At 37.0% G+C, this 24,941-nt stretch overlaps 1 protein-coding gene across 8 annotated transcripts in view; it reads right to left on the bottom strand.

Moving 5' to 3' along the window:
- Positions 1-1,130: 1,130 nt before the first annotated feature.
- Positions 1,131-24,941, bottom strand: part of ATE1 (arginyltransferase 1) — a 160,072-nt gene continuing 136,261 nt past the window's right edge. For all 8 annotated transcript variants that reach the window (XM_060033924.1, XM_069541502.1, XM_060033928.1 and 5 more), the window contains one exon: positions 1,131-5,236. In XM_060033924.1, coding sequence (XP_059889907.1) covers positions 5,058-5,236 — 179 coding nt within the window. In that variant the 3' untranslated portion in view covers positions 1,131-5,057. The remainder of the gene's footprint in view (positions 5,237-24,941) is intronic.

The following is a 24,941-nucleotide window of genomic DNA, read 5'->3' as shown; positions in this document are numbered from 1 at the left end:
ATGATAAATAAATGTTTTAAAACCACTTTCTGCATACTGACTTCAATAAAATTGTAACGATGAAAGAAACGAAGATATTTGTGGTCGTTGCTAACAGTCTGCTTTATACCTGCCAGACAAGTGAGGGATATCTTTCTCTGCCTCCAAGGTGGCTGAAACATTTACTTTTGAGTGTCATATTAACAGGTAATTAACTATTAAAAATCACAAGTGCCACATAACATAAGATGTGCTATGCTAGGGGTTTTTTGTTTTGTTTTGTTTTAAAAAAAAAACAGCACTTCTATTTGGAATTGCTTCTTCACATTGCAGGTGAAGAGATGTGACGAGGAAACCAAGCTATACAAATCTCCAAGCTACTCTGGAGTCTAAAAGAATAAAAGTTTGGCATGCAAAACATATTCAGCAACTTTAATGTTTGGTCTAACTGCAACAGTTAATTGGAAAATATTTTCTGGATAGGACTGGATTGAAGACACCAACTTGACACTAACTGGATATGAAAAATGCAGTTTTACTTAGAATTAAATCTTAAACAGCCAACATACTTTTAAACGTAAAAAACTGAGCTAAATTAAAAATAGTGGTATGGTTATCCACCCTTTCCAGGCACGCATTTTAAAGACCTCTGTTCTACAAAGAATCAATGAATCAGAAGCTTAAATGGTTTTAAATAACTTTAAGCGTTTAAATAAGACATTTTCTAACTGGAAATTTTAGAGGTGTGCAAACTGTAAAAACAATAGTGTAGGTCTCCCAGGAAATATTTAGTTGAGGGACAATGAGAGGAGGGGCACTAAGTTTTAAAAGCCACACATTTTTCTGAAACTTCAAGTAAGGAGAAAATTCCTATTGTCCAGTGAAAGGCAAAGGGAATCAGGCAATGAGGAATAAGAACAATGTTGCCAAGTGTTACAAAGAACTGAGAAAAACAATTAATGCGATCAATTACAACTCCTGTCATCCATAAGATGGGACTAAAGTCTTAAACCTCCTGTCTCAAAAGAGTATAGACACAGTGGAATATTATACAGCCATTTAAATGACTATTCTTCCAATCTATTTTCATTTTCACAGTAAATTAAGATGTTCAAAAAAATAAATAGATGAAAAAATTATGAAACAATATACATAGCGTAATTTCACATTTATTTCAAAATAAAACATATACATAAATGTAAGTAGAAAAAAGTCTGAAAGGACACACACCAAAATGTGAATGACAGTAGTAATAGTGACAGGATTGTAAGTGACTTATTTTCTCTGGTACACTTTTCTATACTGTCTAAATGTCTTCTGGTGAACACTATCCATTTCAAATAAGAAAAATAATAAAGCTATTTCCATTCTGGAAAAAATATCAGTGGGATTTATAAGTAATATTCAAATCACTTGGGAAACAGGATTCATTTTATCATAAACCCACCAGGGTCCCCTGAACCGTAAAAAGACAAAACACTTTAAAATGTATTCTAGAAGTATGCTGTGGACTCTTGCGAAGGATGAAAGCATACTTTGCTTTGTGAGGTATTTATGAAAATTTCTCTGAAAACTAAACTTTTTAAGAGAAATTTATACTTGAGTTTGCTACTTAAATATTATTTCGAGTCCCTCTGGGTAAAAGAATGTCTATTCCCTGATTTATCTTGTGAAAAATTAGGGAACAGACATTCTTTTACCCAAAGGTAATACTTTACTTTTATTTATTCCTGAGAAAGAAATCCATCATGCTTTGATTTAGGTGACTAAGTGATCTGAGATTCCAATTACTGCAAATTAAACACTGTCATTCACGTAGCCAGTGGCGACCTCAGCTTCCTGCATACTCACTGCAGGTGAAATGTGCCAAGAATTCGAAAGATGGACACGTTGGCCTTTAAGTAATGACCACCAACAGCCGCTGCAGACAGGGAGTTTTATTTTTTCCATTCAAGCTTTATCAAATGGACTGTTCAAAAAGCATATACAAGAGCAAAAACTATCACATGCAAAAACCAAACGTGTTTTGTCTTACAGTCACTGGTTTTCTTTTGGAAAATAATCCACATTTGAGTAACTAGAGCCTAATTCAAACACTTCCCAATTGTTTCCACTTCATTTCCTTCTCTAAAGTGAGCAACAGTAGATACGTTTTAAGTAGCTGATCATCATCTTTCTCATCTTTATTCTACTGAAATAATATAAAGCTTTACCAAATGAAACCATATAGTGTCCGGAAATCTGAAAAGATTCATTTACATAATAAATTCCAAAACATAAGAAATCATATACAACTGATATTTTGAAAAATGGATAAAAATTAGAATAAGCTAATATCTGAAAGCAAACGTAAACAGTAATAACTTCTTATCTAAATAATTTTAATCAAATGAATAATATATTCATCTCGTAATAGCCTCTATCTTTCAGAATATAAAGAAAGTGCTCAGATTACATTTAAAAAAAAAATAAGATAACAAAAATCTCACAGAACTGAAATAATTTAAATAAAGATGACAGCATGGGGAATCTTTATTACATTTTTGCTCCCAAGACAGGGAGGCAGGTATATAAATTTACCTGAAATCAGAAAGGGACTGCAGCACTAAGATTGTAAATGCAAAGCTTCCAGCCTTGAAAAGATATAAACTATCTTTGAAAGGTTCTCATGCATCCTGCTTTAGATGAAAGCCGTTAATGCAAAATCAGATTTCTCAGCTAGACTGCTTGTCACCTGACCGAGCCAAGTCACTTTCCTTGACTGTCCTTTTCTAGCCCACTATCAACATTCACTCAGCAGGGCTCAAAAGAACAAATAACCATCTTCTGAAGACACCTTGTTCATGAGGAGCAACACACTGTCTACTCTCAGAAAAACAACACACGAAAATAGCAACCGAGTAGAAGAATCTTCGTCCCCACCTCTCTCTGGAGCTTCAATGGAGCCAACCTAGAAAGCCACGCACAGGGAGAGCACCATGGTTCCAGAGAGGGGGCTTAATCCTTTTCCTCTGAAGGGATCCTAAACTGAACTCTGCAGGAAAACACCAGAGTTGTGGTAAGAAGTAAGATCCAAGCTTTCTCTTCATCTGATACTTGAGTTGTGATCTTAATGAATTCCATTCTACACACTAAGATGAAAGTTTGTGTAACGCACCTGATGACATCAACCTGGACATGCCAATGCCAAGGGTACCAGGTATGGACCCACCCTACTTATTTTAATAATACTGAGATTACTCACAACGCTTCTGAAGTCCTATTTTGAAATTTCTTTCAACTCAATAGGATTTCAGGTCATTCTTACTTTCTTATTTATGCTTTGCTTAATGTTTAGCTGCTTAAAGTATCATTTTCATAAATTAAAAAATTAAGCTATCTTCACTTTAGAGGGAAATATTTTCTTATATGTTCTACAGATTCTGAAGGCAGTTCTAAGTAAGAGTCTATCAAATGCTCTTGGGAGACTATTTTGAAGGACAAAATTCCAGAGAATGCAAAATCCATGCCATCACTACTCCATCCCCAGCTAGCTAAGTACCTGCTCATGGTAGGCGCTACACACACACACACTCTCTCTCTCTCTGAATGAATAAATACAATTTATTTGGATGTTGAACTTCTAGACATCTGATTTTTAAAACCATTGTTTTATGATCCTTCCTTTTATTCTAGCTAGCTGAAATTATTTTCTAATGTTTTATACCTAAACTCAGTGAATTTAAAAGTTTAAAAATCGGTAGTGGGATTCAAGCCACTAAGTTTTATAACACGGTTTTTTAAAAGATAAATCAACAGAAAATGAAAATATGGGCAAAATGAGAAATGAAAAGGACTCAGTGGCCAAGCAGGTGGCAGCAGGTGGTGGTCAGCTGAGAAAGAGCACAGGAGAGTAAGCCTCCTCTGTCCCTCCCCACCTCCAGCACAGCTCGACTCGCGTGCCCCCCTCCCACCTCCTGGCACAGTGCCTGCCACCTTGAAGGTGGGGGACAAGGGACATCTGCTGAATGAGTGAAGGACCAACTAAGAGAAGGGAGAGGGAAAGAAGGACCCGCCTCTGCTGCAGACTAGTAAGTGTAGTGTCTCCTCTCTGACCCCCAAATCAAAGGGCAAGAACCGGGTGGTTTCGCCTCCTGCCCCGGAACAGAGGTCAAGATGATTCCTGCTTCACTTGAATGCAATGCGTGGCACAGCTATAAAAGCAGTCAGATAGAAACTAACTTTTAATCAATAACCAAAAACAAGTGTCCTGAGTTCTAAGGAAATAAAAATTAGTCTATATTTACCTTTGATGGGGCTTAGGTCAAGGCAGGAGCCAACAACTTTCTAAAAAAACTGCACTTCTTAGATCTGAGAAATAACGCAAAGTATCCCAGTTTCGACAATATAATATATAGCTACGGTAATCACGTATTTTATTGTCCAAACTGGGATATTTTGGAGAGTAAAAGGGAGCACGAGTAAGAATTATTCTGGGAAAAATAACTGTGCCAAGACAGCAGACACGAATAGGACTGTCCTGGGTAAAGAGACATCCGATGTTAACACAACAAACAACCTTTTTTGGAAGTTTGTACTATTTCCTTTTTTTCAAGTTTTCTATTAAACTACATAGTATAACATTCGGCAGTAATGTAATACTGAACACTGAGTAACAGCTCAGTTTTGTTGCCTTGAGAAGACATTTTCTAAGTGATGACACAGAATTCCCACTTCTTCCCCACACCTAAGGTCTTTCAGCATAAACGAATGTTTTAAATGGCTCTGAGGAAACAGTTTGTTTTAATATTAACAAGAGAAGTTTACCGTCTCTTGTTCATAAAACAGACTTCCGAAATGATAAACCTCGATTATGAGTCTCGGTCATAACACATTTTAAAAATCTTTATATTAACCATGAGATTCTCACAAATACACTGCCACAAAATATTTTAGAAAAGCTATATAGCCATCAAAATTAAAAAGTCTAATCTGCGGACGGTTACAGAGTTTCCCCCGGGGAATGAACTTGCACTGCTGCACACGTCAGCAGCACAACGCTGGCAGGAGTGCCCGGGCAGAGAGGCGACTGAGCTGACTCAGTTTCTGAAGAGCAGCATCCGCTCGGAGCACGTCTGCCCCACCAGGCTCGCGTACTGCAGCACGGCGGCCTCCTCGCTCGGGTCTCTCTGCTGCTTCTTATACACACCGTAAGGCATTATGGCCTTCTTGTAAAACACCTGCAGGCGGTCAGGTTCCTGACTGCGATCTCCATCCACTGCATTAACAAAAAATATGGATTAAAACCAGCGCCTATCAAATCACGTTTCATTTCCTAATTTAAGAATGTTTAACTGAAGTATAAAAATTATGTACTATGTATTAAGATATCTTCTCTGAGCAGTATGTTCAAATGACACTGTGCAGTATTAAGACTAACTTGAGTATGTTAATAAATAACAAATGCCTTGCTGAAAGACAGTAAATTCCCTCCACAAAAAGAGCTGAAACATCAGGGAGACAGACAAGGAATTGTATGCAATTTTTCAAATGGCCTTCAATGTCCTTATTATTTTCTCATACATGATGAAGTTTACAGCTCTCCAGCATCTTTCCTGAGTCTGATTTAAATTTATTTTGCCTCTCCCAGAGCCAACATTCACTGTGTGAAGTTTCCATCCCTGCAGTGAGGCTTTCTGTTGACTCAGCAGTCTGGGCTGACTTGAACTGGCCAGGTTGGGGCGATGGGCACTCGTGCTGCGCAGGCAGGAGGGCAGATGCTTGCAGCTTTCTCGGAGACGGCCACTATCGGTTCTCCTTTCTTCCACATAGAAGAACTCCTGGTTTTTAGCAGGGCATACTGTTTCCCAGCCTTCCTTGCAGCCGGGTGTGGTCCTGTGACCAAGTTCTGGCCAACAGGATACAAGTAAAGGGTTTTGTAGGACAGCTGGCCCAGGGTTTTGCCTCCTTCCTTTTTCAGCCCTTCCTTCATCCTGCTGCTTAGAGCATAAATATCACAGTAGGAGCTCTAACCTCTGTCTTGCAGCTTTCTCTCGGTTCAGCAAAAACAAAAGCTAGAAGGAACCTGGGTACCTGAGAACTTCGTGGAACAAAACGGCCATTCCAGCCCTGGACTGCCTCTGTCTAGAATTCTACATAAAACAGAAAAAAACTACCTTAAGACAAATTATTTTAGGTTTCTATTATTGGCAGTTGCTCTTAATCCTAACTAATACAGAAAACAATGTTAACAGCATCTACTAAAATGTTTTTTTTTTAAATCATTGACTCAGCAAGACCAGTGCTCAGAATCAGCCCACAGCTGACTAAATATGAGAATCATCTGAAGAGTTTTTAAAAAATACCAAAGCCTGGATCCTATTCCCAGAGATCCTGATTTAAAAACTTGTCTCAATGGAACCTGAGCATCAGTATTTTCTTAAGCCTAAGAGGTGGACTGAGAACCACTGTCCTAGAAAAACAAACACACCAGTGTTTATATATATGTGTAAGGATATTTACAGCAATACTCTCTGTAATACTAAAAAACTGGAGGCAACATAAATGTCCATAATGGAGAACTGGTTAATAAACATGTTAAGGTATACCCATACAGTAAAATGTTATACAGCTATTAAAAAGACAAAGGAAAATAGATTGTTAAGTGAAGAAAAAAATAGGTTCAGTGTTAAAAGCCTAGTATATGCATAGAAAAAGATCTGGACAAACATACATTAACCTGTTAACAGTACTTATCTCTAACTGTTCCCTTTGCCTAGAACTACCCAGCTTCTATTGGTTGCCCTCCCTGGACCCTGAGCCCCTTTTCTCTTCAGCCCAGGGGTGGCAGTGGTTTCCTGCTGTTGCTACTCTCTGGGTCACATCTCTGTGCTCCTGACTCTCAGCAATACCACTGCCTGTTATCACCAATTCCGTGAATTAAATGTTCTCTGTTGTAAATACTTCAAGTGGCTTTGGTGTACCTCGTTGGACTTCAAAATATGTGTTGTTTCTTACAAATTACTTTATCCAACGGAAGCAGAAAATGCACATACTTTAAAACAACTAAATATTTGACATTTACTAGGTTACCACATCCCTTACCAGGGTAAATGACAAGCAAAGGAAAAGGCAGGGACCTGGTTCCTGCTGTCAGTTTCTGACAGTTTAAAGCACATGGATTGCAACACAGAAATCTCCATCACCTGCTTATAAATGCTACTAGTAGGAAAAGGTTAGATTCAATTATGCTTAGAAACTAATACAAATAGAAAAGATCAGTAAGAAGAGCAAAGGAGAGAAGCAAGGACAGTGGCAAAATTGCACAAAACCGGCTAAATCTAAAACCCTGACTTTTTAAAATGGCATTTTAAAGCATGTCTATATTTAACTACACAGAATGATGTTTCAGTTTAAACCTTTATCCTAAAATAGTTTAGGACAGACATCCTTTAAAATTCAAATGAATGGAACACTTTAACAAATAAAAACTTAAGATTTGATATGCCATTATCTTATTTTATCTAGAATGAAATGCCACCCTCTAATTTTTATTCTTTTCTAGTATGACATATAAAAATGAAAACAGAAGATTAGGAAAAACCCACCATTATGTATAATTTACATCAACTATTTTAGAGTGCACTCCTCTTAGAGAGTAGGAAATTTTGTATTGTTTCATTTGTCAAAAAATATATTTCATTTCTGTTTATTAAGATTACAGGAAAAGCTTTAAGATTCAACCACCGAAACACACACTGGCCTGTGATGTGCTGAGTCTATCGTTTAACTTATATAGCTAATTTTCATAAAACTTCTCAATTAATTTATAGCATTTTTAGAGAACCTTATAGCAAAGAAATCAATCAAGTTCAATAGTTCTTTTTACTCCAAATACTTCTGAGGCCTTTGTTCTGGATTAAAGTAGTCAAATGCTTAATATACTCAAAAAGTAGATATCAACCAGCTGTTGATTTTTTAACATCACATGTAATTACCACAAAAAGTGGTAATAATGAATTGTAAAATCCTCTCCTCATTGCCTTCAATGTTAATATATCCAAGTCATGGGAGACGCAAATATATTTGGTCTCAATATAGCTCAAATACTTCGGAAGTTCATGGCACTGTAGTTACAGTTACTGCTGTTGTTTGTTTACTATTCCAAATGCTGTGTTCCTGACATTCTATCACCATTTCACCAAAATACTGAGACTTAACTGAAACTTTTTATAAATGTATTGAAATTCAAATTAGTTTTCTTAATTGCCCCCAATTCTTAAATGTTCCCATTATCACACTTTGACTGTAAAAAAAAAAAAGGTACTGAAACATCATAGAGATAAAAAGTAGCAATCAAGCACATCTTTCCCCACCTAAAAACACTGAAATTGCAGCTCCAATTTGGAATGTAAACTTAGAATTCTGCCTACCCAAAGGTGCCAAAGTATCAATCTAAAACCGCCAGTACTTTTGAAAAAGGAAACAGATCAACAAGACAGAGTGTAAGAGAAACAAAGAAAAGATACACTGTAAAATGTTTAAAACTTGATATTTCAATAACCTGAACTAACCTTAACATTTTCTAGGAATTAGTCATCAACGAAATTACTGAATACTCAATAAAATGCACATCCACTTCTTATTTTGTATCTTTTTAAACCATAAAAGTAATGCTTTTTTAAGAACTCAAATAATACAGAAATAGTGATGTCGGCCCGCACACACAATCCTTTCTCCGACCCTTCTCCTCCTTGCCTCCCCAAATAGTCCATCCACGTTCTCAGAGTTTAACAATTCCATAAGATGAATTTAAAGATTTAAATACAGAGTCTTTTGGATTACATTCTAGCCACATCTTACATTACGGCCAGAAAATCAAGTCAATTACCCTTTCGATGGGTATTGCATCAACTTCAGAAACCACTGACTATCATTATACAAACTACAATTGTGTTTTCTGGGATTAGCAGTCTGCAGTTTTATAACCATTAATTTCATCTGCAATGAAGGCAGATTCTGATTCTTAGTAGAATCTATATAATTAGTATTAAAATTTAAATTTAAAACCTAAACAAGAAAAATTCTACCAGACACTTAAAACACTGAAAATTAGTTGATTTATTTACTAAAGTTAAAAAAAAAAGCAAAGATCCTCACAAAACCCTCCTGTAATCATGTGTGTTGCTTGCCTGACACATGTTATCAGCATTTGTAGACAAAAAGCTACACAGCTAAACCGATACAGCACAACAGGCCTCTTCTTGAGGGGATCTTGAAGATACTAGAAAAATAAAGCCATTCTGAGGTTAAAGGCCATTTGTCATCTCATCTACGGGAAGCTGCCAGCTCATTTTGAGATGTCTTAAAAATGTCCGCCAACACGAACTTCTTCCATCTTTCCTTTCTCTAACGTATCACAATTTAATTTCATAAAATAAAAACCAAAGGCAATCCTGCAAACCCTTTTCTGAGATGAGCATTTGATCTCTAGTGATACAAATATGCTGTCAACTCTGTGATGTTTTAATCTTGAAGGAAAACTCTGGTGGGCAGCAGCTGCTTGATTTCCCCCAGCTCTTTATTCACAGGAGGTGAACTGTACATCACGGGTGCTTTCAAAGGAAAAAACCTAGAGATCAAAGCTTTACCTCTCCTTCCTACGGGGATTTAACTCATTCGTTATTCTTAAAGAGACTCTGTAACTTCTAGGCTTTCTAGAAACTGATGAAACAGTCTGTTTTCTTAACTTCTTTATTTATTGTTACAGCATTGCAAGAACATGAAAACATAAACATAAAAACAAGTTACATACTTGTTACATACAGTTTCTCATAAAGATAGCTGTATAAATGGTAGACTCGGTAACATTAACGAAGCTAAATATCATTGGGCAAAACGGGGATATAATGGAATTTGAAAATTTGAACAAATAAATACATGATGGAACCCAACTATGAAACCAAACTCAACTCTGGCAAGTTCAAAGCCAAACATGATTTAGAACACTGTAAAGTGACAAGAGGTATTAACAAATGTTTTAATTGCCATGGGGGAGTGTATGGGGAAGGTGGAGAGAATTTGAGAGGAAGCTTTTTAGTATGGGAAAGCAAAGGGCAAGGCAAGGGAATACACAGCAGTTATGACAGAAATTAACTGAGCTCAATCAGTGAGGTCTTCAAGCCCATTTGGTGGGAGGCTCAAAAATCGATTTGGAAATCCCTCAGGGAGAATTACACATTTTCGTATTCTGTAAGGAATACTGTTGGCTAGTCATTTCACTCAGAATATTTTTTCGTTAAAAATGAAAACTAAGCAAACAAATCTAAACTTAGCTTATTGTGACAGAATACGCAACAACAGCTCTACAGCAACAATTCTCACACCATACAATCCACCCATTTAGAGTGTACGAATCTATGGTTTTTAGTGTAGTCACAGAGGTGTGTAACCATCACAACAATCAATTTTAGAGCATTTTCAGCAACCCAGAAAGAAACCCCATGCCTATTAGCGGTCACTCCCCACTGTCCCGAACTTCCTTAGCCCTAAGCAGTACCAATCTCTCTACAGAATCAGACAATATGTGATCTTTGTGACTGATTTACTTAGCACACAGTTTTCGAGGCTCATCCACATTACAGCAGGCATCAGCACTTCACTCCTTTTTATTGCCAAATCATATACTATTGTAGGGACACACAGCAGTTTCCCCCGTCTTGTCCACAGTTTTGCTTTCCTCAGTTTCAATTACCTGTGGTCAACCACAGTCCGAAAATATTAAATGGAAAATTCCAGAAATAATTCATAAGTTTTAAAGGGTGCACTCCTTTGAGTAGTGTGATGAAATCTCGCACCACCCCATCCCACCCCTTGGATCATCCCCTTTGTCCAGTGTATCCCACCTGTTAGTCATTTGGTAGCCATCTTGGTTATCAAGTCAACTGTCATAATACCACAGCGCTTGTGTTCAAGCAACCCTTCCTTTACTCAGTAATGGCTCCAAGTGCAAGGGTAGTGATGTTGGCAATTCGGATGTTCTCTTACTGTGCCTAATTTGTAAGTTAAACTTTATCATAGGTATGTATATAGGAAAAAACATAGTATATAGGGTTCAGTATATCCATGGTTTCAGGCATCCACTGGAGGTCTTAGAACATATCCCCTGAGGCTTAAGGGGGAACTACTGTATCAATTTTTATTTGTCCATTCAGCAGTTGATGGACATATGGGTTATTTACTTTTAAACTACTATAAATAATGCTGTTATGGACATTTGTGTACAAGTTTCTGTGTGTTTTCATTTCTCTTGGATATATACCTAGAAGTGAAATTGCTGGGTCCTATGATAACTGTGTTGAACCTACTGAAGAACTGCCAGACGTTTTACAAAGTGGCTGAACCATTTTACATTCCTACCAGCAGTGTATGAAGTTCCAATTTCTTCACATCCTCATCAACACCTGTTTTTATCTGCTTTTCCTATTGTAGCCATCCTAGTGGGTATGACGTGGCATCTTACTGTGATTTTGATTTGCACTGGGTCAAAGCTAATGATGATAAGTTTCTTTTCATGTTCTTATTGGTCATTCATATATCCTCTTTCTATTCAAATCATTTAAACTGGGCTTTTTATTGAGCTATAAGAGTTGTTTATATATTCTGGGCATTAGATCCTTATCAGATATATGATTTGCAAATACACCCTCCCATTCTATGACCTGCCTTTTTACTTTGTTGATGATGTCTTTGGAAGTATACAAGTTTTTAACTTTGATGAAGTCGAATTTATTATTTGTTTCTTTTGTTGCTTGTGCTTTTGGTGTCATATTTAAGAACCATCACCAAATCCGCGGTCATGAAGATTTACTCCTATGTTTGTTCCCTAAGGGTTTTATGGTTGTAGCCCTTACATTTGGATCCAATCTATTTTGAGTTAATTTTTGTATATCATGTGAAATAGGGAATCAATTTCATTCTTTTGTATGTGGATATCCAGTTGACCCAGGACCATTTGTTGAAAAGATTATGCTTTCGTCCACTCAACTGTCTTCGGTATCATTTTTGAAAATCAATTGACCATAATATGAGCTTCTTACTGGACTCCCAATTCTAGTCCACTAATACATATGTCTATCTATATACCAGAATCACATTGTCTTTAACTCTGTTCTTCTTTTTAAGGATTGTTTTGGCTATTCTGGGTTCCTTTACTTTTTTTTTTTTTTTTTTTTGCGGTACGCGGGCCTCTCACTGTTGTGGCCTCTCCCGTTGCAGAGCACAGACTCTGGATGCGCAGGCTCAGCGGCCATGGCTCACGGGCCCAGCCACTCCGCGGCATGTGAGATCTTCCCGGACCAGGGCACGAACCCATGTCCCCTGCATCGGCAGGTGGACTCTCAACCACTGCGCCACCAGGGAAGCCCTGGGTTCCTTTAATTTTCATGTGACTTTTAGGATCAACAATCAATTTCTACAAAGAAGCCAGCTGCTATTTTAATAGGGATTGCATTTAATCTGTAGGTCAATTTGAAGACTTAATATTAAGTCTTCTGATCCATGAACATGGAATTTCCCCCCCATTTATTTAGGTCTTCTGTAATTTCTTTCAACAGTGCTTTGTATTTTACAGAATATAAAATTTTCACTGCTCTGCTAAATTTGTTCCTAACAATTCTATTCTTTTTGATGTTATTATAAAGAAAATTGTTTACTTAATTTCATTTTTAGATGGTTTATTGCAAGTATACAGAAATAAAACTGAGTTTTGTGTGTTGATCTTTTATCCAGTAACCTTGCTGAATTCACTTATTAGTTCCGGTAGTTTTTTAGTACAGTCTTTAGGATTCTCTATATACAAGATCATGTCATCTGCAAATAAAGATGGTTTTATGTCTTCCTTTCCAATCTGGATGCCTTTTATTTCATTTTCTTGCCTAACTGTCCTGGTGGAAATATCTTTTTAAAGGGAAAAAACTACATAATGTTGTCAAACTCGTGATATGATGGTAATTAAAAAAACCTCTTGACTCCCAGAAATCATAATATAAAACGAATTCATCAAGATGATTCTTATCAGAAAGAACTCCAGATTAGTTCTGACGTTATGGCATCAAAGCCCTGTAAAAAGGTCACCAGAGGAAAACAGGATAATGCCAGACTCATCGTCTACAGCGTGCAAAAACCACACCAACTTCACCTCCTGCCTCAGCTCACTGCCGTGAGGACTCTACTCAGATACTGGTTACTGGTTACCTAAGTAAAATGCTAATAGCAAACCCCTCCTGATGATGAATAAGGGTGGTATTCTTTCAAATTTCTACTCTATGTGTTTTGATCCTTAAATACTTCCTTTTTCACCACCAATGTTTACCCTAATAAAGGCTACACTTAAAAACTTGTAACAATATAATAAATGTAAATTGAAACACGTAAAACTTACCATTACAGAGTTTCTCAAAGACAAAGGAAGCTGGTTTGTGCAGCTGCTGATGTGTGTAGGGGCTGGGGCCAAAGAGGCAGTCTTCGAGTCCAGAGCCGCCTAAGCCCTTCCTGGCTTGTGTGGTCAAGAGATTATTTACATACAGAGGAACTGATCATATAAATAAATATACCGAGAAAAATGGGAGCTGGATTTCTCTGCCAGAGAAGGGCTAGAAAGGGAGAAGACTAGAATAAGTTCTGCTGTGTTGGATCAGAATTGGAGGTACAGGTGAAAACTCATGGTGTTTATACACTGTATCAACATACAAATACACAAGAAGATATAAGTGCGTGAGTGCATTTCCTAGATCTGTCTGTTGAGAGGGCTTGGAAGCAATGAAACCCCAGTAGCAATGAGCATACTTATTGCCCAGATCTTGTTTGCTAAATATTACTCTCCACAAAAAGGAACTAGAGCTCCTTGGAGAAGTGCCTGAATGCAGAGCTGGGTCAGGGAAAGTACAAGGTGAGCCTGGAATACTTTGTGCCAGAAAGCAAATGCTCAAAAAATGTTGGAGATGCATCAAAAGAATACAGGAGTCACCTTGAAAAGGACCCTGCTGGCCAAGTCTGAGACAATTTGAGCATTCAAAACAAATAATGAGAGTAATCAATTATATAATACATTGACCAAAATGTTAGGATTTCATGAGTCCACACTGACATAAATAAGCAAACGGAGAAGGGATGGCTCTTTCTTGTAGTAGAATACCAACTAAGAAAAGTAGAAGGAATGACTGAATGAGAAAAATCATTTGCCAGCTATCTCAGTAATAAATGATCCAAATAAGAATCATCAATGAAAGTAAAAATTAATAGGTATGTTTGATAAAGGTATTTACATTGTCCCAAAGTATCTCCCTACAAAATATTTACTTACTAACATATACAAAATACTTATTAACTTTACAGCAGTGACACCTGCATATCTCACTTTACGAAGTGAGTCCCCAGCAGTCAGATGAATCGACAGCGTGTGCCCCTCCTCAGATGTCGCAGTAAGAACTCAGCATCACTTCCAGGGTATTCTTGCCAAAACTACATAACCTGAATCTAGTTATGAAGTAACATTTGATGAACACAAATTAAGGGATTTTCAACAAAGTAACTGGACTCTATTCTTCAAAAATGTCAAGGTAATGAAAAACCTGGAGTGCACTAAGGAACTGTTCCAGGGAAAAGGGGGCTAAAGAGACATGACAATAAATGCAACACATGATCCCAACCTGAACTCTGGATCAGAAAGAAAAGAAGGTAAAAGGAAAGTAGGTTTGTAAGTATGTGTGTGTGGTTTTGTGTCATAAAGGACATCACTGGAAAAATCTGTGGCATATGAATAGGGTCTGTGGATTAGATGGTAGTAATATATCAATGCTACCTTCCTGGCTTTGATGGCTGTACTCTGATTATGTACAAAAGTGTTCCAGTTTTCAGGCAATACACACTGAAATATTTAAGGATAATAGCTCAATATATCTACAACTTACCCTCAAATGGTTGAGAAAAAAAATACAGAGCAAAAGGGATGAAATGATAAGGCAAATGTGGAAATACATTAACAACTGGGGAATCTGGCTGAAGAATATGAACAAGTTCTTTGTATTAGTCTTACAATTTTTCTATAAATTTGAAATTATTTCAAATAAAAAAATTAACAAATGCTAAACTATGTTCTTCAGCGTCCCATCTTCCCTCCTATTTGTGTGTGTGTGTTTGGAACCCAAGCATTACATTTGTACTTTCTTCAATTGTTAAATTTTGTTCTGACATATTCTCATCACTCCAGCCTACTGAGGTATTTTCATATTGTTTCTTTTCTTCTGGCAAGTTAGAGATCCTTACCAGCTTCAGAGTATCTGTAAATTTAGCTATCAAGGTAAGAATAAAAATCTTAAGTAGAGTTCTGAAAAGAGGGAAAAGCAAAAGGTAATACTGTAAGTCAATACATGAATAGCTAATCATTTTTTTTTAGTTATCAAATACATTGAATCAGTTCATTTTAGGTTCAATGATGTTCACTTGGTTTGACAAATTAGCTTTTTCTAAATCAATACCTTTAAATTCCACCATATTTGATAGCTCATGAAAGGTATTACCATAATGGTAATGATGTTGCTGGTCACAAAGTCAAATTCCCAAATACAACAAAAGTTAGCTATAATACTAATTTCCAAAGAGTGAATCTGGTATTGGGTTGATTTTGATTCCTTCCAAGGGAATTAAGCTAGAGACTTCTAAAAGTACCTTCAAGCAGCAAAGACTTTTGAAAATTTCCTGGGGAAATTTTCAAATCCTCATAAAATACAAGTTGAAATTACAGTAGTTACCATAGGGGCAAACACAAATTCACTTTTCTTTGCCAAAGGTCTCAATCCAGAAACCTGTCCTCTTCCTCATTCTTGGTCTCAGCTCCATCTGCATACTGAGTCATCCCTCAGTATCCACGGGGGATTGGTTCCAGGACCCCCAGCAGGTACCAAAATCCGAGGATGCTCATATTCCTTATATAAAGTGTTGTAGCATTTGCACACAACCTATGCAATCCTCCTGTATACCTCGAATCACCTCTAGATCGTTTATAATACCTAATACAGTGTAAGTGCTACAAAAATAGCTGCCGGCAAGTGGCGAATTCAAGTTTTGCTTTTCGCAACTTTCTGGAATTTTTCTCTCTACTAGTTCCTTTCCACTAACTTTCACAAAAGCTGAAGACTCTGCTATCTGGCACAAATAAAACTCTCTGTGACCTCTATCTTTTCTTCCAGTTACCTTACTCTTTCTCTCCTTTAAAGAGCATTTATATTAACAGCCATTTCCTCACCTCCCCACTCACTCCACAGGCTATTTCAATGTGTATCTTGGTCCAATCACCTTCATTCTATTCACTAAGGTCAAAGGGTCTCCCTGACATTGAACACGAAAAAAACATTGCAGTCTTTACCACCCTCAGCAAAGTATAAACTCAGACGACCACTTCCTCCTCTTTGAAATCCACTCTGCCTTCCACTTTCCTGACACCATTTATCCTGGTTATTCTCTTACCACCAGGGCAATTCTTTACTTGACTGTTAAATGTTGGGAGTTAGTGTTCTGTTCTAGGTTGTTCTTTCTTCTTGCTCTACATTTTCTCCCTCAGAAATTTCATCCATGTCTGTGGATTCAATTACCATTTTTAAGTCTGACCTCCAAATCCTCAGGTCCAGCCAAAATTTTTCCTCAGGAGACTTGATAATACTACGTGTGGCTAAGGGCAAATGCACATTATCTTGATCAGAGCAATCCTACTTCTAGGAGTCCATTCTACATAAATATCAGTATGTGTGCAAAAAGATGTATAAACTCTGTTGTAGCATTATTTGTAATTTAAATTAAAAAATTTAAAACTTAAATGTCCATCAATGGGGGGGGGGGTTATTATCAATAACACATATCATAGTATGCAACCATTAAAAAGGAATGGGTAAACATACTTAGACCATATAACCCAGCAATTGTGCTTCCTGGTATTTGACCAAAGGAGCTGAAAACTTATGTCTACACAAAAACCTGCAAATAAATGTTTATAGCAGCTTTATGCATTAATTGCAAAATGTGGAAGCAAATGTGTGCCAAGATTTCCTTCAGTAGGTGAATGGATAAACAAATTGTGGTACGTCCATACAATGGACTATCATTCAGTGATGAAAGGAATGAATTATCAAGAAAAGAAAAGACATGGAGGAAACTTAAATGCATATTACTAAGTGAAAGAAGGCAATCTGAAAAGGCTACAGACTGTATATGATTCCACTACTATATGACAACCTGGAAAAGGCAAAACCATGGAGACAGTAAAGAGATCAGTGGTTGCCAAGGGATTGGGAGGGGAGGGATAGATGAATGAGGGAGCACAGGGGATTTTTAGGGCAATGAAAAAATTCTGTAAAATAACGTAATGGTAGGCACATGTTGTTATACATTCGTCAAAATCCATAAAATGTACACCACAAAGACTGAACCCTAACGTAAACTATGCACTTTTGTTAATAATAATGGATCAATGTTGGCTTATCATTTATAACAAGGTATCATACTAATGCAAGATGTTAATAATAGGGGAAACTGGGAGTGGGGGATTGGAGAGCATACAGGAACTCTGTACTTTAGACTCCATTTTTCTATAGACCTAAAACTGCTTTTAAAAAAAAGTCTATTAATAAAAAAGTAAGAAAAATTTAAGATATTAACAATAGGGGAAACTGCAGACTCTCAAAGAAAACACATTAAATACAGTAAGCTAAATTCTAGTGCAGTGGTTCTCAACCTTGGTTGCACGTTAGAATCACTTGGGAAGCTTTAAGAAATTCTGATACTCAGGATACACTGTGGGATCATCAGTATCTGGAAGTGGGGCCTACAGATAATGATGAAGAATTCCCTCATCATACAATCAGATATAGATGACACCTTAAAAAAATCAGTGTATGAATATAAGGGTGCATTAACAATTTCTTGCCACTTGGCTTTAAAAATAGTGCTCAGGACAGAGGATTACTTTAAAAAACAAACAAAACACCCACAAGGATGTAGCAGTAAAAATCCTATACAGCCACATTCATATGGCCATTTTTCATTTCTGCTCCCATTAAAAGCTTCAGAATGGAGACAGTGACACTCAGGTGTGCCTTAATAATAGTGCAAACAAGCACAGAGAAAACGAACCTCAGTTGTCATCTTATATCTTAGTACAAGAATGTTTTGATTCACTATTTTTGTATTAGAAGATAGCAGATTTCTATTTAATTTTATTTGTTATATGATAAAGTGAATCTGTGGAGACTAAAAAGCTAATATATTAACAATAGATGAGAAAAAGAGAGAGAAATTGATGGTCCCTTAAAAGTACATTTAAGAACATCGAAACCTCAGGAGTAACGGACTGTCACAGTGGTATTAAAATGGAGCAGGACCCTATGGTCCTTGCCTCCCCATGTCCTCGGCCTGCCTTTTGTCTGTGGAAAAATTTTAGCCAAAGAATAAGTTTAATCAGACAAGTGAGAAACTGCAGAAACAAAGGAAAACAGTCAAAGGAGACCAAATAATAATAGTTTAGTCATTAAGCATAGTCAAGGACCTTTAGTTCCTCCTCAAGGGCTACAGGTAACATTCTGAGCCACATCCTGCGAGCTGTCTAATAGATACTGAAACCCCCGCCAGGTGGAAGAAGTGAACTACATGGTGACCAGACTGTAGCCATGACATAAGCTGCCACAATTCCGAGAACTGGCCTCTAAGAAATGGAAACAAACCGACCCTGGAACTGAAGATTAACTGTACCTAAAACAATCGAGATGACGCTGGTCAGACCACCGACGACCAATTTCAAGATGACTGTCAGAGCTGGCTGTGCTGTTTCTGCATGCAGCCCCCTCCCTGTCTATAGAAGCTCTTGCCCCCTGATTGTCAGGGGAGGGGGAGTCGGCCTTTGGACAGGCGTCCGCCCTCGCCCTCGCCCTCGCCCACCCCCTGTTGACAGCATCCAAAGTAAAGCAAACTTTCCCTTCCACAAACCTGGCCTCTTTATTGGCTTTTGAGCGGTGAGCAGCTGGATCCCACTTTCGGTTAAAGTTTCATCTATCAGAACTGTGCTTATTGTCACAGATCTACTCTTTTAAAACTTGATTTTCTTTTCTGAATTTTTAAACCTAAAACTGGTTGCTATAACCACTCTGAAAGTTAATATAGGAAGGAATAGTAGAGTGATAAAAAAAAAGCCCTTTATAAAACTTGGATCAGATTTTATCAGGTTCAATTTTTACCAGGCAATAAAGTTACAGATTTTTCTCAATCATCCATTTACCACACATTAACTAACTGTAACATGTTTAATATTTTTCAAGACACAGTCAGAAACGCACAGCTAAAACAAACGTGATAGTTTAAGCAATTCCTAACTAGTAAAAAATCGTTCTTTGGACTTTTTAAAAGTTAAATAAAAGACAAGAGGGCTTCCACTTGCAGGAAGATGAAACAGACCTACTTTTCCCTATTGTCCCACTAAGTACAACTGAAAACGCTTGGCATCATATATAAAACACAAGAAGACACTGAAAGGTGAGAGAAGGTGAGAGCCCAGTAGGGTCTCTGAGACCCTAGGAAGGACACGGTGGTGAGCTCCCTGTGTTTTCTTATTGCCCTTTTATTCCAGATGGCATACTGGAAAAGCTGGAAACTTAAAACACCAACATACAGACCAAAAACATAAAAGTACCATGAAAAGCCTTCTCAATCTAACCAAAGGACCAGGAAAGGGACAGCCTAGCAAGAAAGGAAACTTTTAGATAATAACCTCAAAAAACACAAAACTGCCACAACTTACCCAACACGGAATAGATAATGTAAATAACCCTATAATTAGCGAAGAAATTGAATTTGCAATTAATCACTGAAGAAGAAATATCCAGACCCAGATGGTTTCACTGGAGAACTTTACCAAACAATTAAAGAAGAATTAACACCAACTTTATCAATCTCTTTCAGAAAGTAAAAAAGGAGTGAACCCAAACAGACAAAGGCAATACAGAAAAGAAAACTACAAACTAGTATCCCTTACGAATATGCATGCAAAAATCCTTTCCAAAATGTTGGCAAACAGAATTTAGCAGTTGGGTTTATCCCAGGGATGCCAGGCTGATTCAGTATTCGAAAACCGTCAATATAATCTACTACAGAGAAGAAAAATTACATGATGACATCAACTGATGCAGAAAATACACTCGACAAATTCAACAGCCATGCATGATAAAAACTCTCAGGACACTAGGAATATAGGGGATCTTCCTCAACTTGATGAAGAGTGAATACTTTCCCCTCTAATATTAGGCAGGGATGTCTGCTCTCACAATTTTTATTCAAAATAGCTCTGGACATTCCAGCCAATGCAATAAGGCAAGAAAAGGAACTAAAAGGCATACAGATTGGAAAAGAAGAAATTAAACTGTTTTTACTTGCATATGATGTAATAGTCTATGCAGAAAATCTCAAGGACTCTATAAAACAAGAGCTGTAAGTAAGTTCAGCAAAGACACAGGATACAAGATCAACATGCAAAAATATACTGTAATGCAAATCACATATCTGATAAGGGATTAATATCCAGAATATATAGAGAAGTCTTAAAAGTCAACAACCAAAAACCCAGTTTACGATTTAAAAACAGGCAAAGGACTTGATAGACATTTCTCCAAAGAAGAGAAATAGATATATACACAAAAGGATTGAAATCAGGGACTTAAACAGATACTTGTATACCCATGTTCACAGCAGCATTATTCACAGCTAACAGAAGGTGGAAGCAACCCAAATATCTAGTGACAGATGAAAGGATAAACAAAATATGGTATATACACATGGAAGAATATTATTCAATCTTAAAAAGGAATGAAATTTGGACACATACTACAATGGGGAATAACCTTTGAAGGCATTATGCTAAGTGAAATAAGCCAGTCACAGAAAGGACAAATACTGTTTGAGAGCCCTCATATGAGGTACTTAAGGGCAGTCAAATTCATAGAGACCAAAATTAGAATCATGGTTGCCAGGAGCTGGGGGAGGGAAGAATGGGGAGTTATTGTTTAAGGGGCACAGTTTCAGTATAGGATAATGAAAAAGTTCTGGAGATGAAAGGGGTGATGGTTGTGCAACAATGTGAATGTATTAAGTGCCATTAAACTGTATACTTAAAAATGGCTAAAATGGTAAATGTTATCCTCTGTATATCTTACAATTGAAATAAATAATTCATTTTAAAAGATCAACTGTATTTCAATATACTAACAATAAACACATGGAAACTAAAATAAAAACCACCACACCACTTATAACTGCTTTTAAAAAAACACTTAGGTGTAAGTCTAATTCTTTAATAGGTATGTACAGGACTTGCATGCTGAAAACTATAAAATGCTCATGAAAGAAATCAGAGATGATCTAAATAAGTGGAGAGATAAACCATCTTCATGGATTATAAGACTTACAGTGAAGATATCAATTCTTCTCAAACTGATATATAGATTTAACAAAATTCCTATCAAAATCCCTACAAGTATTTTTATAGATATAGACAAGATTATTCTAAAATTTATATGGAAAGGCAAAGGAACTAGAAGAGCTAAAACCATTCTGAAAAAGAATAAAGTTGCAGAAGAATCACTCTATCCAATTTCTAAGCCCTGTTATATAGCTACAGCAATCAAGACTGTATAGTGTTGGCAAAGGGTAGACATATGGATGTGTAGAACAGAATAGAGAATCCAGAAATAGCCCCACACAAGTATGGCCAACCAATTTTTGACTTTAAAAAATCAATTAAACGGAGGAAGAACCTTTTCAATAGTGGTGGAATACTTGCATATCCATAGGCAAGAAATTAAATCTTGACCTATACTTCACATCTTATACAAAAATTAACTCAAAATGGATCATAGATTTAAATGTTACATGTAAAAATATAAAACTTTTAGAAGATATTTGAGACCTAGGGCTTAGTGAAGAGTTCTTAGACATAACACCAAAAGCATGACACATAAAAAAGTGATAAACTGGACTGCATTAAAATTAAAACTTTTGCTCTGTGAAAGACCCTGTTAAAGGGATGAAAAGACAAGTTGGTAAGGACTTGTATCTAGAATATATAAAGAACTCTGGTAACTCAACAACATAAAAGCAAACAATCCATTTAGAAAATGCACAAAAGACAGGAGGATACGTTTCACCGAAGGGAATGTTTGGATGGTAAATAAGCACATGAAAAGGTGTTCAACATCATTAGCCATAAGGGAAACACAAAATAAGACTACAGTGAGATACCATTACCCATCTATTAGAACAGCTAAATTTAAAAATAGTAACAAAACCAGATGCTGGCAAGAATGTGAAGAAACTGTATCTTTTAGACTTTGTTAGTGGTAATATAAAATGGTGCAGCCACTTTGGAAATGCCTGGCATTTAGTTTGGTAACTAAATGGAAAACAGTTTGGCAGCTTCTTAAAAACATACAACTTACCATACAACTCAGCAATTATACTCCTAGGCATTTATCCAGAGAAACAAAAACTGAAGTCTAGACAAAAACCTGTATAACAAATGTTTATAGTAGGTTTTTTTGGTAACAGTCCTAAATTGGAGACAACCCTGATGTCCTTCAATAGGCAAATGGTTAAACAAACCGTGGTATACATCTATTATCCACACCATGGAACACTACGCCGCAATAAGAAGGAATGGACTGTTTGATACATTAAGAAAGAAACACCACCACCACCCCCCCCCCCGCCCCCAGAGAGAGAGGGAGAGCGCGCACTCACAAAGGCAACAGAGTAAAATACCCAGGATGTTCTCATTGTGCCAAGTCTTCATAGTGTAGTTATTTTAGCAGAAAAGTCCCTAATAACCTCTGAGATTAGTGGTCAAAGGTAGTATTTCAAGATTTTACTGATTTTCATAAGCCAAAGCAAAACTGTAGCACCTTATGTACAGATTTAAAATATTCCAGGTTTCATTATGTATCATGTTGTTTAAGACTGTCTGCTTTTGAACCTAAAGACCAATTACTTCTTTGTGGTTTAAAATTCAAACAATGCTATAAAATAAATACTTTGATCAATAAAGCCAAATTTTAATAATAAGTCTGATCTGACTTAATAACTCACTGTGCTTGATTTTTTAATAATTTATTATTCAAGATGAGTGGGGGATTTATAAGATACTTCCTTAACTGAAAAAAAAAAAAAAATCTTATCAGGACCTTTCATTTATCCACTGCAATTAAGAGCAATCTTAAAATGAGACTTTACACATTCATTTCAGAGCATCTTTTCAATGAATGAACAAATGAATAAATGTTTAAATTTTCTGACACATAAAAACACCCAAACCTTTAAGGCAAACGTAGATATCTCAAGAACAGCACTTACCTAGGTTAGGCTTACCAAAAAAATTTTAATAAAAGGAATATTTAACATGAGCAAAATGATACCAAGGCTGTCAGAAAAAAAAGCCAACAGACAAAACAAAACATCAAATTAGATCCCTCAAAAACCTTCACAAAAGGTTAAGTAAAGCCAAGTTACACACAGCCATCTCTTCTCCCCACTGTAAATAGTGATTCTCTGAACGCCAAAATGATGGCCTGCTGGGTTAAGTTATGAACCATGTTTAATACAAACACAGGTATGCTTACCTAGGAAGCAAGGTTACAGGGAGCTCTTCTCCCAGCCCCAGATTCACCAGCCATAATCCAGCTTATCTAGGATTCTAAAGCTTTTCTTATTCAAGACGTACCATGTTTCAGGGTTTTATTTTAATGCCAAACAACAGTAGGAGTACAAAGGCCAATGAACAGAGTTAATGGCGACAGTACAAGTTTCCAAAATCTTTTATGCAAACAAATTAGAGAAAACATAACCCATATGTCCTCTGTAAAAAATGCGAAGACTTTACAGTTTCATTCATTTCTAACTGTTCTCACAATTTAGAGACCAAAATGCAACGAGCAATAAGCACCACATGTGAAAACAATCAGCAAGAAGGAACGCACACGCAGCGTCACTTTATTCTTCTGTCAACTTGGCTTGGGAAAACGCAGTTACAAATGTCAGCAATTTGTTCCTGTAAGCCATCTTAATGTCACCTTAGCTGCTTCTCCTTAATTATGACCACTTAAAAATGGTGCTTCTCCCCCCAGCTTCATTAAGGCATATTTGACAAATAAAAATTGCATATACAGTTGCCCTTGAACAAAGTGGGGGTTAGGGGTACTGACCCTCTACATAAAAGTCCAAGTGTAATTTATAGCCACCCCCCCCCCATATACGTGGTTCCTCTGTATCCGCGTTTCCGTATCCTCGGATTCAACTAACCCTGGAGAGTACAGTACTGAAGTATTTACTACTGAAAAAAAATCCGCGCGTAAGTAGACACACCCAGTTCAAACCCGCGTTGTTCAAGGGTCAACTGTACTAAGGTGTACAACGTGAGGTTTCGACATATGTGTACGTCGTGTAAGGCACCCCACGATCAAGCCACTTAACACATCCACCAAAAACGGTGCTTTTTAATGCAGGAAAAAACCACCTTTTATTTATAGGAACAATATTCTAGTTCCTCGTTATCAGTTTATATGTGGACAGCCTTCCCAACCTGACAGTAAACTCCTCAAGGGTGGGAACTGAATCAGCACCCAGACACCACCTGCCCTGAACTATGGCGATACACAGACGTATGAGCGCAGTGCCGCGTAGACGACCAGTAAGCACCTGGGGTTCCCGGTGCTGATCCTCATCTCACACCCTTCAGAGACGAGCAACAGAGACTTATCTTCAGAGCAGCTCCCCGCCTTTTATCAATTCTCATGTTCATTAGTACCACATGTTTATTACTCAATGTCTGAATTCTCAAATTAAATCATTCTTGGATTATTCTCCATCTTTGAATGTGTAATAAATGTTAAAATTAATCA

This window comes from Delphinus delphis, chromosome 16 (assembly GCF_949987515.2).
Source record: "Delphinus delphis chromosome 16, mDelDel1.2, whole genome shotgun sequence".
Classification (NCBI taxonomy): Eukaryota; Metazoa; Chordata; class Mammalia; order Artiodactyla; family Delphinidae; genus Delphinus; species Delphinus delphis.
Note: the sequence above shows the minus strand (reverse complement) of the source record. Positions and strands in the feature narration are given on the sequence as shown.